The 14,845-nt window shown below is 41.9% G+C and overlaps 1 protein-coding gene across 1 annotated transcript in view; it reads right to left on the bottom strand.

Annotated features, from left to right (window-relative positions):
• Positions 1 to 13,880, bottom strand: part of Prrg4 (proline rich and Gla domain 4) — a 19,694-nt gene extending 5,814 nt beyond the window's left edge. Inside the window, exons 1-5 of the mRNA XM_051184106.1 lie at positions 13,804 to 13,880; positions 13,348 to 13,472; positions 5,442 to 5,605; positions 3,121 to 3,169; positions 1,999 to 2,131 (exon numbers count right to left, since the gene is read on the bottom strand). Of these exons, the coding sequence (XP_051040063.1) occupies positions 1,999 to 2,131; positions 3,121 to 3,169; positions 5,442 to 5,605; positions 13,348 to 13,450 (449 nt within the window). The 5' untranslated portion in view covers positions 13,451 to 13,472; positions 13,804 to 13,880. The remainder of the gene's footprint in view (positions 1 to 1,998; positions 2,132 to 3,120; positions 3,170 to 5,441; positions 5,606 to 13,347; positions 13,473 to 13,803) is intronic.
• Between the last annotated feature and the right edge of the window lie 965 nt (positions 13,881 to 14,845).

The following is a 14,845-nucleotide window of genomic DNA, read 5'->3' as shown; positions in this document are numbered from 1 at the left end:
CACTATGAGGAGGTGTGGCTTTGTTCGAGTAGGTATGGCCTTGTTAGAGGAAATGGGTCACTGTGGGGGTGGGCTCTGAGGTTTTCTATGCTCAGGATACCATCCAGTGTCACAGTCAACTTCTTGTTGCGTGAAAGCCAAGGTGTAGCTGGCACCACGTCTGCCTGCATACCGTCATGCTCCCTGCTGTGATGACAATGGCCTGAATTTCTCAAACTGTAATTGAGCCACTTCAATTAAATGGGTTTTTGTTTTTGTAAGAATTACAGTGGTTGTGGTGTGTCTTCACAGTAATAAAACCCTAACTAAGACAGGAGGAAGAGGCAGATGGATCTCTGTGAGTTTGAGGCCAGGCTGGTCTACAGAGCAAGTTCCAGTACATCTAGGGCTACACAGAGAAACCCTGTCTTGGAAACAAAAACAAAAAAAAAACAATAAAGAAAATAAAGAAAGCAGGTTGAGCAAGCTAGGGAGAACAAACCAGTAAACAGAGTTCCTCAATGGCTCAGTTTTTGTTTCTGCTACCTGCCTTGGCTTCCCTCAGGAGACTGTCCAAGAATTTGTAAGCCAAATAAACCCTCCCTTCTCAAGGTGTGCTTTTTATCACAGCAGTAGAAACCCTAACCAAGACAGTTTTGCAAATAATTATGGTCCCTACGAATTCTTAGCAATCTCTGCTAACGTGCTATTTTATCTTCACTTAGTAATAATTATATTTTATTAATTTTAAGGTAGCAATAACAGGTTAAAGCCAGCAAGCCAGCCCTTCCTCCCCCTTGAGCCTTAAAACAAAGTGTCATACGTCCCAGACAGGCTTCCCATCTTGAACTTCTAATCCTCCTGCCTCCACCTCCCTAGTGCTGGTATTTGTAGGCATGTGCCATCATACCAGGCTTAATGTGGAACTGGGGATTGAACCTAGGGCTTCATACACACTAGACAATCTGCCAGCTGAGTCATACCCCAAGTCCCTGACTGGCACACAGATCTGTTAAGTTTGTGACCCAGTAAACTACTGGCCTTTCTGTTTTTGAAGATAGTGGGGCAGTGGTGTCAAAAGGAGTGTCGTATACATTCTAGGCAGGCCCTCCACTGCTGAGCTGTATCTCCAGTCTTTGCATCTTTGAGATCAGTCTCTGTATGTAGCCCAGAGTAGTGCTGAGCTTGAATCACGTTTCCCTACCTCCTGAGTGCTGGGATTGTAGCTCTGAGCAGCTAAACCTACATCTTGATTCTTTTGAAGTATCTTAGAAATAGCATCTTTTGCACAGGTTTGCTATGACAAACAGGTGTCCACACACACATATACTAAGTAAATAAATACATTTAAAAATTTTTAGAAATAGCATCATTAAGCTGTTATGGTGGATGTTAAAACACTAAAGATCTGTCAGTCTAGAGTGTGGGAAGACATAATGAAATGTAGTGTGGGGCTTAACAGGCCCTGGAGTACAGAGAGGACACTAACAGAAAAACTGGCAAAATCTAAATTTAGAGTTTAGTCAATGGTGTGTGTGTGTGTGTGTGTGTGTGTGTGTGGTCAACATCAGTGTTTTTCTCTATTACTCTCCACATTGTTTTTTGAGACAGGTCTCTCACTGAACAGGAATTTGTTGATTAAGCTTGGCTGGCTGGTAAGCCCCAGGGAGCCTCTGTCCCCACTTCCCTGAAGCTAGATTACAGGTTCATGCTGCCAAACCAAGCTTTTCTAGTTGCTGGTGATTTGAACTCAGGGCTTATGCTTATGTAGAAAGGACTTTATTGACTGAGCCATATCTCCAGTCCTATTTTCTTAGTTTTGACAGATCTATTATGGTAACATAATTGGAAATAATGAGAGAAACTGAGCAAAGGGTAAATGAAAATTCTCTGTCCTGTCTTTGCAATCTTGGTTATCTAGGATTATTCTAAAGTAAAAACCTCAAACAAATATCAGTTTGACCCACTTAAAAATAACAATATAGAACGCACACCAATGAAGTTAATATTTTGACTTACCCCAGATAGTGATGCCTATTACACTTGTTGATACACAGATAGTAACCAAACAAGCCAAAAATAACCAAGAATACTCCAGCAATAATTAATCCAGTCAGAAGGCCCATAACATCAATTTTGTCTTTGTTAACATCTTTAAAAAAAAGAACATTAAAACAAGTTAATAGCATGACTGAAAGCACCATCTACAATTTCATTAAATTGAACACATTATTAAGAAGAATCTCATAATTGATAATTTACTTATTTATTTCAAGACAGAAGCTTTCCCTCTCCAGAAGCTACTACTTCTAATACTCTCCTTCTGGTGTTTTTCTTTTTCTTTTCTTTTTTCTTCTTTTTTTTTTTTTTTGGTGTTGCAGATTGGACCCTGAACTTTGTACATGCTAAGCATGCATTCTACCACTGAGATATCTCTTCTGTCACGCTGTCCTTCCTGCTCCCAGGGGTGCAGTGGGGGTGGGGGACTACGGTCTCCCATTTACTATGTAGCTGAGGAGGGTGACCAATGAGGTTGCAGGTGTATACCACCATACCCATTTTATGCCAGTTTTGTGACTCAAACCTGAGGCTTCATGCAAGCCCTCTCCCAGAAGAGCTACATCGCCCACCACTGCAGTTTCGTGCTCGTCTGTGTGAGTGCCTGTATGTGTACTCCTTGCTGGAGATCAAGCCTGGGGACATGAGCTTGCTAGGTAAGCACTGTATAACTTATGTTGCAGCCCCAGCCCTATCTTATCCAGCAATCTCATTTACCTATCATAGGTATTTTGTTCATTTATAATGGTATTTTGTTCATTTATAATGGTAACAAAAGAAAAAGTTATACTAGTTTATAAGTTGAAACTAACAGAGTCCTACTTCTGTGCAAGTTTTAACTTAGCCCAGCCGCTTAAACAACCTTCAAGCCTATTAGCTCATTTCCCTAATATCTCACCAAACTTGATTTTCAGTGTGCAAATAGATGAAGGCAGCCTCCCGTCTCTCACAGCCCAGCACATAATTGAGAAACTGTCCTTGGAATGCATGTTGAGCAATAGCCAAACTCAAACATCAAAACTAAAATGCGCTACCGTGGTGACAGGTGAGGATAGTACGTCACATCAGTAGTTCTTCACTTACCGGATCGTGTGGTTGGCCCTTTGGTCGAATAATCCCGCCAAAATGTAATCTGAGGAAAAAGGATGACGTTTGTTTTCAAATTTCTGTAATTTAGAATCATTTTATTTGTTCCCAATGACCTAGATTGGAAGTGGTAAGTAAGCTCTTGGCATGTGACACAGGCAGGACACCAGTTCATCCAAGCTGACAGCAATGACTCATCTCTGCTGTCTGCTCAGCTGGTGAAGGGATTGCTGCTAGTCTCAGCTCTCCCTTCCTATGCTCTGCTGGTCTCCCCTCAACCAGCCGAGGCTGGCCATCTGTGAAAGCAGTCTGATTTTCTGCACTGGGGATGTGGGGTTCCGTTTGCTAGGAGAGGTGAGTTTACTGACTTGCAAAATTATCTCCGAAGCAGTTCAAATTCTATGTGCTTCGAAAGAACAGAAGGTTTTTGAGGAGCCATGATTAAATTAGAACAATTTTTTTTTGGAGGGGGGGTTCGAGGCAGGGTTTCACTGTGTAGCCCTGGTTGTCCTGGAACTCACTCTGTAGATTGGGCTGGCCTCAAATTCAGAGATCCACCTGCCTCTGCCTCCTGAGAGTTGGGATTAAAGTTGTGTGCCACCACTGCTCAATTTAAGATAATTATTTTAAATTACAAAAAATATAATTAATTCCCCAAAGGCACAACTACAAAGTATATTTTTGCTTTTCCACCTCCTACACGTAGTAAATAATTGCAGGAAATGAGTAACTGGGAAGGATTATGGAAGACTGAATAACTAGGTTCCCTCACTACGAATTTGGAGGATCCCTGGGGAGCTTCTTATTCATCAAAGAGCAAAGAAGGATGCTTGAGAAGGGAGAGCAGGAGCTGGCATTATTTACATATGGAGGAAGTGAAGCACTTAGCATTTCTCCAGAAGATTCCATATTACAGCAGGAACAGTGTTACCTGTCTGTTTACTGTAATATGTAGATTAACGGGCAGGATTTAATCATATTTTAATGGAGATTTTTAAAAAAGTTGGGGTTCGGACAGATGGCTCAGTGGATTAAGAGCACTTGTTGCTCTTGCAAGAGGGACCAGGTTCAATTCCCAGCACCCACACTGTGGCTCACAACCATCCATAATTCCAGTTCTTGGGGACTGGGAAGCCTTCATCTGATTTCCTTGGGCACAAGCAAACATGTGATGCACAGACATACACAGAAAAAACACTCATATGCATACAAAATAAGAAATTAATTTTTTGTTTTTTGTTTTTGTTTTTTAGAAATAAGGTTTCTCTGTAGCTTTGGAGGCTGTCCTGGAATTTGCTCTGTAGACCAAGCTGGGCTTGAACTCACAGAGATCTGCCTGCCTCTGCCTCCCAAGTGCTGGAATTAAAGGTGTGTGCCACCAACACCCTGGGAATTAATTTTTTTAAAAAAAAGTCTCGTTTCCCCTTAGGCCAGGCGGTAGTGTATGTTTTTAATCTCAGCATTCAGGGAAGGGAGGCAGGAGGATCTCCACTTACCCAGACTCCCAACTCAAAAAAAAAAAAAAAAGATCCCCTCTTAAACTACATAGACAAATCAATAACATCCTAAACACCGCTTTACATCCTCAATGCCAGAGGCTGGTGAATGGCTCAGTGGTTGGGAGAACTTGGCATGCAGTCATAAGGACCAGAGTTCAGACCCCAGCACTCAGATGACAAGCATCACATATATACACATATATAAATAAAATAACTTTCAGTCAAAAAAGGGTAAGATCACTAAGAGGAAAAAAATTGTGCTTAGTCTTAAATGATCGACGCTCAAGTCAAAGTACTGACTCCATGATTTCTTAGTTACTGGGGATGGAACCCTAGGGCTTGGCTTTCTAGTGCTATAACCTCTGAGTCATCTTCAAATAACATCTTGAACTGAAATCCACCCTGCCCTGAGACTATTTCTGAATATAATAAGCATTGAACACATGGCCAGGCATGGTGGCACATGCCTTTAATTCCAGCTTTGAGAGGCCGAGGCAGAAGGATCTCTGTGAGTTTGAGCCCTGGCCTGGTCTACATAGCAAGTTCTAGGAGACCCAGGGCTACACAAAGAAACTGTATCTCAAGTAAATAAATAATTAAATTTTAAAAAGTTTAAACACAGAATCACCACATAGCCCATAGTTTGCTAATTACTATAAATTAACGCTAAATAAGCACAAAGCCAACTTCAAAGCATTTTAAGAAGTGGAAAGAAGTAATAGGCATACAGTTTTGATTTTGTTTAAAGCACACAGGTCTATAATGTATTCATCTCCACTTTCTCAAGATATAATGAAGTAACATCACTAGACAAATTACCGCTTTTTTGTCATCTCCGAAAATCTCTCTGGCTTCTTCATAATTACAAAACTCCTCATAGCATTCTCTCTCCAAGTCCCCCGGAGTGAAGAGCTCTATATCAAACCTATTGTACAGGAGGCGGCGGTGCATAAAGACGTTTGCTGCTTCCTTTGATGTAAAGACTAATAAAGAAATACAAACAGGTTTCAAGCAAAATAAAATTAAGGCAGAAACTTTCTGTTTTAACTGCAGAAAAAAATCATTCTCTTGATATGGATAAACTAAACCAGCCTCTCCTGGGTGACTTTCAGATTCCCTCCCTCCATCCCCAATAGCATCAGTAAAATGGTTTCTGGGAAATGTTGGCAATTCCAGACAAGTTTTGCGTCATTTATGCCCCAAATTATTTTTTTTTATGCCCCAAATCATTAACAAAAGAGTTGCTTAAGCCACAAATTATTAACATAAAAGTTGTTTATGCCCCAATTATTTTCAAGCCCCAAATTATTAACATAAATAAAAATTATTAAAGTTTCAGTTATTCGGGTTGGAGAGACGGTTCAGCGGTTAAGAGTACTGACCAGAGGATCCAGGTTCGAATCCCAGCACACACATGGCAGCTCACAATTGTCTGTAACTCCAAGATCTGACACCCTCACAAAACATACATGTAGGCAAGACATTAATGCACATAAAAATAAAACTAAAAAAATTTTTTTTAAAGTTTCAGTTATCCTTCCTGGTGATCTGGTGATTATTTTTTTTTTTTCCCAAAGATAACAAATGAGACTACTCTTTCCAAATCCAAAGGTTATTTCCCTGTGACTCTTTTTTTTTTTTTTTTTTTTCTTTTTAGAGCTAGAATCCAACCTAGGGCCTTAACGATAAATTAATATGCTTTTTGGGTGTGTGTGTGTGATCATATGTTGGTGCACCTACCTATTTGGAGGCCAGAAGAGGATGTTAGGTACCCTGTTTTATCACTCTCCATCTTACTCCTTTGAGGTAGAGTCATAACTTTGGGTATGGCGGCTGGCCAGCAAACTCCCAGAATCTGCCTGTCTCTGTTTCCCAGGGCTGGGGTTACAGGTGCACCTGTGGTCATTCTTGGCTTTTGCACATTTGCTGTGCATCAAAACTGAAGAAGTCAGGCTGGCACAGCGGGAGCTGTGAGGCAGTAAGCCACCTTCCCAGGCTCAGATGAGCATTTCTACACTGAAGGTTCCATATAAGCTCATGCTAAAAGGTAGAATTCTAGACTCCTGCTTATAAAATTATAGGCTAACTTAGAATCGCTCAGTCCATCCCAAAGGAACAGCTCCTTTTGCCCATTCATCCCACCCTTCAGGTAGGTATCCACAATACTTTGTGGAATTTCTTCCACATTTGCTGAGAAAGCGGATGAGACAGGACAAACTTGATCTAAGTGAACCTGGGACATAGCAAAATAGGGGAAAAAAAAAATCGAAAGTGGGAATATGATTTGTGAGCTTTGTACTCTCAGGCTGGCCATTCATTATTCTGGTCATGAGAATACTCATATTTCCCCAAGATCTTTTTTCCTATACATTAACTATCTGAGTAGGTTAGAATCTTCTAGATCTCTATCTTGGCTAGCGTATGAGCTCTTGGCCGTATATGGCTACTGAGCACTAAAAAAGTGACTAGAACTTTAGATTTCATATTGAAAAATGAAAAAAGGCTTATTTTTTGCCATTTAGTTTATGCCTATTAGAAAAAAAGAGTTGAATTATTTATGTGTTTCATGTAATATTTCTTTTGTTGTCATTATTCCAGAGAGTCTTACTCTTTTTTCCTGGCAGTGCTGGAGGATGAAACCAGGGTGTTGCTCATGCTGGACTCTTCCTCTATCATAGAACCACAGCCCCAGTCCTAATGTCTAGGCTAGTGGGACCAAGGAGCAATGATAGAGGGACAACTGAACACAGTTGTTTTATGTCACAAGGCAGAGAAGCCAGGATGCCTGAACACTTCTGTTCCTTCTCCATTCTCTGTCAAATGAAGGTGGAAAGAGAACTTTGTGAGGCTTCATTGCCCCTCTCTAGCAGCCCTTCAGTGGCTTATAAGTGCTCTCCTTGTTCGTTTAAACTCGATGTTACAACAACAGCCAGAGAGAGGCTTTTAAAGAAATGTTTTAGCTAGGAGTGGTGGTGCATGACTTTAATTAATCTTAGCACTCAGGGGGCAGAGAAAGGCAGATCTCTGTGAGTTAGAGGCCAGCCTGATCTACAGAGAGAGTTTCAGGACAGCCAGGGAAATGTAGAGAGACCTTGTCTCAAAAGAAAAAAAAGTTTTAAATATTTGTGTGTGTGTATGCAATGTATATTTGTGCACAAATATGTGTATATGCAGGCATGTTCATGGCATGCTTGTAGATGTCAGAGGACAATAAGCAAGAGTTGGTCCTCTTCTTCCACCAAGATTCAGCTCAGCTTGCCAGGCTTAGCAGAAGCAAGTACCTGTACCTATTTACCCATCTTGCCAGACAAAGAAAGAGCCTTAAACAAAACAAACAAACAAATAAACAAACAAAACCAACTTTTAAGGAGACAGAGACAGGAGGATCTGTGAATTTGAAGTCAGTATGGTCTAGATAGAAAGTTCTAGAATATGCAGGACCACACAGAAAGACCCTGTCTCAAAAAAACAAGCAAGCAAGCAAACAAACAAAAAAACAACAAAACCCAAAACAGACAATGAGAAAAACAACAACAAACAACCCTTTTTCTCGGTACAGTGGTTAAACCTTTAATCCCAGCACCCGGAAGGCATAGGCAATGGAATCTCTGTGTTTGAAGCCAGCCTGGTCTATCTGGAAGTTCCAGGCCAACCAAAACTACATAGTGAGACTGTCTGGAAATAATTTTAAAAAAATTTAAAAATTAACTTTCTTCCTACTTTGTCTTCTCAAAATCTTCTAGTAGCATTCTCAAAGAGTTAATAAAAATATTACATTAAAAATAAAGTAATGCTGAATGGTGGTGATATACAACTTTAATCCCAGTATTTAGGAGGTAGAGGCAGGCAGATCTCTGTGAGTTCGAGTACAGTCTGGTCTACAGAGTTCCAGGACAGCCAGAGGGATATAGTGAAATCCTGTCTCAAAAAAAAAAAAAAAAAAAAAAAAAAAAAAAACCAAAAATATAACAACAACAATAACAAACAAAACAACAACAAGCAAACCACTTAATGACAGCCCCAACTCCCACAGAACTGGAGGCAAAGCCCTTCTAAGGACCTAGTGGCTCCTTCTTTGTGGTCCCGGCCTTTCTGGGCTGGGCTCCTTCCACTCTCCCTCCTGTCTTCTACTGCAACTTGCTGAGCATTTCCACCATGCTCTGTCTCCTCCGAAGTGGGACTTCTTATTTCAGTCAGCTCTTTCGCCTTCTTTGGGATCTAGTTCACTGTTACCCTGACCTCCATCCATCCAATCAGCGTATTTTGTCATGCTCTGCTTTTCTTGACAGCATTTCACCCAACCTACTTTTGATATGCTTCCTTTACTCATCTGCTATCTTAATGTTCTTTTGTAAACTTCTTTTAGTTAATTAGTTTATGTGTATGTATGTATGCCTAGGTGAGTTTATGTGTGCCATATATATGCAGGTGTCTACAAAGTCTAGAGGGGTTGGGGGGTGGGGTCAAAACCGGAATTACAAACAGTTGTAACATGCCATGTGGATGCTAGAAACCAAAACCAGTTCCTTTGCAAGAGCAACAAGCGCTCTTAACCACTGAGCCACTCTTCTGCCTCCGTGTTCTCTTCATTAGTGGGGAGAATCCACAAACGGAGAGATACTGGTTGCTGGTACATAAGACAGGCCAAAAACTTGAGATGTGAACAAACGTTATCTTTCTTTTTTTTAAAATAATGTTTATTTTTATTTTATGTACATTGGTGTTTTGCCTGCAGGTATGTCTGTATGAGGGCATCAGATCCCCTAGAACAGGAGTTACAGACAGTTGTGAGCTGCCTTGTGGGTGCTGCGAATTGAACATAGGTCCTCTGGAAGAGTAGACATTGCTCTTATCCACTGAGTTATCTCTCCAGCTCCATGGTACCCTTCTTAACTGTGGGAAAGCACGCTTGGACGGTGTGTGTGTGTGTGTGTGTGTGTGTGAGAGAGAGAGAGAGAGAGAGAGAGAGACAGAGAGAGACAGAGAGACAGAGACAGAGAAAACACAATAAACAATATCTGTTTGAGTATAAATGCGCAGAGGCCAGAAGGGGGCGACTGGTGTCCTTTCTATCACTCCCTTGAAGCAGGGTTTTGTCCTATCTCTGGGGATTTGTATTCCTCTGCTAACCCAAAAGTCAGCAGGCTTTAGCTGTCCTCCTTTCTGTCCAACTCAGAGCTGGGGTTACAGGCATGTATAGAGTTACTGGCTTGTTATGTGGGTGTTAGAATCTGAGCTTAGGTCCTCATGATTGTACAGGAAGAGCTCTTAACCATCTCTCTAGCCTTTACTTGGACCTCAGTTCTACAGGTAGAAGTAACTCATAGGAAAAAGCTGGTGTAACTCAATTTGGCAGAGGGTTAAAGAGGAAATCAGTGGGGAAACAGCTCAGAGCCTGACAGCTCAGCCTCATGAATATTGCTACTTCTCAGATAAGGTCACAACTTTACATTTTCCTGGCTCAAGAGACAGAGAACCAGGTATGAGGCTCATACTTCAATCTCTGCACTCGGAAGGCTAAGACAGGTATCGACACCATCCATGTGGGATAGCCTGGATTATAGAGTGAGATATCTTAATTTGAGAAACCAAACAAAACAAAGTGAAAAGAACCATTACAACTTTCTCATGGACAATCATTCCATCACCCAACTCATAAATACCTATCCACCTTACCCCAAGACCCAGTAAAGATACTTTTCTTTTTTGAATAAGGTATTTCTATGCATCCCAGGCTGGCTCTGAACCCACAATGGTTCTCCTAAGTGTTGGGATTATAGGCATGTGCCTCCACACCAGGCTATTAAAACTACTTTTAATTAGAAAACAAAAGACAAAGAGTTATAAATATTTTTACTTTTCCTGAAATGATATTTATGACAATGTCACCAATACAAGCTATGATTATTCATGATGTTGTAATTGAACTTCACTTAAATGTGCCTTCTTGGATATGCAGTTTGCCTCCTTTCTGAGTCTGAAAGTATCAATTCTGTCAGGGACTAACCTTACATTTAACCCTCAGGGCCAGTTTAGATTTTTCTGTGCTTTCCTCATGATCTCAGAAGAAACACCTTCAAATTTGCCTTTGTTTGGAATGCAGCAGACGTCGTTGGAGTGCCCAGGACTTCCAGTGAGGGCTGCTACCCTCCTTTCCCATGACCACCGTGTGTTTGTGTGTGTGTGTGGTGTGTGAGTGTAGTCTGTGTTTTTCTTGTCCTGAATTCTAAGAGGCTGTCTGTCTATGCAGTCCATTGTTAGAAATCTATTACTCAAATATCCCATACTTCTGTTTCCCTATATTTTCTAAATAAGACCCTTCTATGTCAATGGTGTTCTAAGATTTTTTTTTAACAGAACTGTGCTGGGGGCCCCTTATCCCACCCTCAGTTTTAGTAGTACTTCCATATTAATAATTTCACTTTTTATAGTTTCAGTTACCCCCAGGTCAACCAATGTCTAAAAATATGGGGTAGAAAAACTGCACACCATTCTAAATAACATGGTAAAATCTCTTATCCCTTTCATTTAGTTCTGTCTGGAATATGAATCACCCCTTTGTCCACAGTGTCCACAGTGTATGCACTACCTGCCCATTAGTCAGTCATTCAGTAGCCATTTTGAACAGACTATGCCTGGTAGTATAGTAAGTATGCCCTGTTTATCCATAGGATTCAGTACTGTCTAAGGTTTCAGGTATCTGCTGGGGGTTTTAGAATGTGCCTTTAACGTTTTCACTTACTTTGTCTCATTTGCAAACTTTGTCTATGTTTCCTATAGCTCTTTCAGCATGAGCAACGACCACTTACACTTTTCAGTTTTCAAGGTCCTCTGTTCCTACCTCTGTTACTGTGCTTAGGGAGAGTATCTATTTACCCCACCTGGCCCAGCAGAACAAACATTCCTCTAAGACAAGAATGATAGTCCTTTCTACAACTCCAGCAGCCAACAGAGGGTCTGACACAGTGTGTGTGTGTGTGTGTGTGTGTGTGTGTGTGTGTGTGTGCTTATATAAGGCTCCTGACTCATTTTCAACTCCCACAAACATCTGTAGACCTCTCTGCACTTGGGTCTGTCTTTTAAATTACTTTACGATGTTTGTTACAGTAACATCAGTCAATGCTTGTCAAGTGGATGAATGCACTCACCATCATCCCAGAGAGCAGTGTCTGTGTCCTACTGAGCATGGCCCATCACCACAGAGGGAGGCTTGGGAGGCACAAGAGGGATTCCTTTCATTCTAAAAACCACTCTCTATTTCAAAGTTGTTTACCCAATTGACTAGAATTTTGCCATCAGAATTTGATTTCTTTAGGCTAAAAGTATTACCCTTTCCTAACACACACACAGTCAGGGACCTCACTTCATTAATAAATCAGGAGTATTAGTAACAGATCCTATTCAAGTGAAAATGAACTTGTTGGAATAAATCAGTTAAAGACTCATTATATTCTTTTATGCTGTGGAATATTTGTTTAATGATGCAAAGATTTGTTGTATTTGTTTTATGTTGTATTTGTTTAATTCCTTGAAGCTGTGTTACTTTGCCATCCTAAAACATGTGATTGGTCTAATAAAGAGCTGAACGGCCAAGAGCTAGGCAGAGAGGGCTGCCAGGCAGAGAGATTAAATAGAAAGAGAAAAAGGGGAAGAAACAAAAAAAAAAAAAAAAAGGAGGAGAGGAGGATGCTAGGGGCCAGCCACCCAGCTGCACAGAAAGCCACAGAGTAAGAAGAAAGGTATATAGAAAGGTAAAAGCCCAGAGGCAAAAGGTATAATTTAAATTAAGGAAAGTTGGCTAGAAACAAGCCAAGCTAAAACCAGGTATTTATAAATCACAATAAGTCTCCATGTATTTGAGAGCTGTGTGGTGGGTCCCTCAACGAGTAAAAGAGAGAGGAAAAAAAAAAAAAAAAACAAACAAGCAAACAAACAAACAGAAGCGGATGTGATAAAAAGGGATAAAGGACAGGAATGCAGGTGTAAATTCAAAGTGCTGGTGACTAAGTAGGAGAAAGGATGCTGAGAGCCTAGGGCGCTTTTTCCCCTGCTGGTCTTGATAGGTTAGGCTTCTAAAATAGAAGCAGGAACCAATTCGTTTGTGACCTGTAACCCAAAATTCTGGGCTAGCAAGCCACATACTTATCTCTCAATCATCTATCTGCTTTTATATAGACAATGCCCAGAAGGGTCATTCTGCCTCTGAATCCCATCATTCTACAGAGGAACTTTGTCAAGACTAGGGGGGGGGGTAGAGTTCTTTGCTCAGGGTCTCACAAGTCCATATAGGAGACAGGCTGTCTATGCGGGGACTCCCAGCGGTATACAAACAAGTCCTGACAAGAGTCTGGCTTCCCTGTCAGTCTTTCCAAGAAGCAGCCTGCTCTTTAAAACTAACACATAGCTTCATCTAGGAAAAGGCAACTGACAGATTTTCGGACTTGGAAATAGTCTTTCAATGCAGTTAACCACAAACCAGGTGTTAAACATCTGTTTACCAAGGGAAACTCGGCGATAAGTTTGTACATATTGTAGTTAAAGAACATAAACACACACATACATCCAAACATGAAAGCCACAAATTAAATCAAACGATACGTTGTTGCTCTGTGGTTCACTAGGGCGTGTAACTTCCCCCTACCACACTTTGGCTTGAGATCTACATAGCAGGCCACTCCTGGGTTCCAGAACTGTTTTCTCCCAATCGGCAGCCATGCTTACTTACCTTCGTCTTGTGCATGTTCGGAATCCTTAAGCCTTTTTACACAATGAGGAACCACGAGGGTAAGTCTGGTCAGCAGGCTCAGTATGATCAGAAGTGGAAACATAGTCTAGCAACTGTCATACAAACTAAAACAAAAGTAACAAAGACACATTTAAAAAGGGAGGTGGGGAAGCCCCTGTCTGTGGGTCTGGTTTGAGTAGGCACTGACTCCCGTTGTACCCAAAGCTGCCGAGCCACTGCGCCCCACGCGCGGTTTTTAATCTATCACAGCCAAGGCGCTCGAAACTCCAAGAGAGTTGGAGAACAAAAAGCTACTCCCCGGAATCTGCGGAGATGTCGGACATTGGCCAAGACAGACGCGACTCTGGCCGGCAAAGACCCGCAGCTAGATGCCAGAATGCCACCGCCTCGGCATCCCCTCCCGGTGACTCCCCACTTCGCCACCCCGTGCCGCACCTGCGTCCCCGGAAACATGTTCCGCCAGCCTTTGGGCGGGAGCCGAGTTGTCTTTTAGTCCCCGAGGCGGCCTAGCGTCGCTGACGCTGTGTGGATCCCGGCGACAGTCAGAGCCTGGCCCTTCGCGGCGCCAGGGTGACACCAGCGCGCAGAGGAGGCGTCTAGGATCCGCGTAGGGGCGCTCGGGGAACGTGCGTGGCCCGAAGCCCAGCCTGTCTCCCTGGCCGCCGTCACCGCGGCGGGACAGGGAGGAGAGGCGGGTCTTTGGCGGACACCTGGCGGAGCTCCTCCTCCTGGACTTGGTCGTCCGCCCTGCGCGTCCGCGATGCTCTCTATTACCCGCGGTTAAGCAGAGCGCTCTGGGCGCAATGGGTGTTTTCCCAATTTAGATGCGAAACTTGGGGTCCTGAGGTTACCTTAGGTCAGCTGTTCTCACATCAGGTCCAGGGGCGAGAGCACAATATCATCCGAGAAAAATATACTTTGTTCGTGATTTGCATTGACACATGACCAAAAATGAATTACCTTAGTTCTTAGATGGGGTTCGTTAGCTCTGGGATGTCTACCAATCCTTTAAGATATCTCCAACGTTAAAGTTGTTTCCACGATAACAGGCATGGTTTCACCTTCACTTTCATTCTCCTCTTTCTCTGTCTCTCTCTGTCTCTGTCTCTCATTTATAGTGGAAATTTCCAGAAGCTATTTGACATGCAATGATATCATCACCCTACTAACCAATAAATGTCCAACGGATGATTTGTTTGCGGCTGTTAGTATCTTCCACACTACTAGGGGTGTTGGTATGCAAATTTAAACAGAATTTAATAAATTGTGCCAATTCTCAGATCATTTTTGCTTTTACTAGGTATTTTTGGTCATAGCTACCGGGACATCTAATAACTTCATCTTTCTTGGACAAGTAATCTTAGATCTTGAACTTTCTGTTGAGTTTTTTTCAGAAACAACAACAGCACCCTTCGTTATCGTAGATGAAGTAAAATTTTGGAAATGTCTCTTTTAAAATGTTATTTGAGAACTATCA

This window comes from Phodopus roborovskii, unplaced genomic scaffold (genome assembly GCF_943737965.1).
Source record: "Phodopus roborovskii unplaced genomic scaffold, PHOROB, whole genome shotgun sequence".
NCBI lineage: Eukaryota > Metazoa > Chordata > Mammalia > Rodentia > Cricetidae > Phodopus > Phodopus roborovskii.
This window is presented reverse-complemented; position numbering and strand designations above follow the sequence as displayed.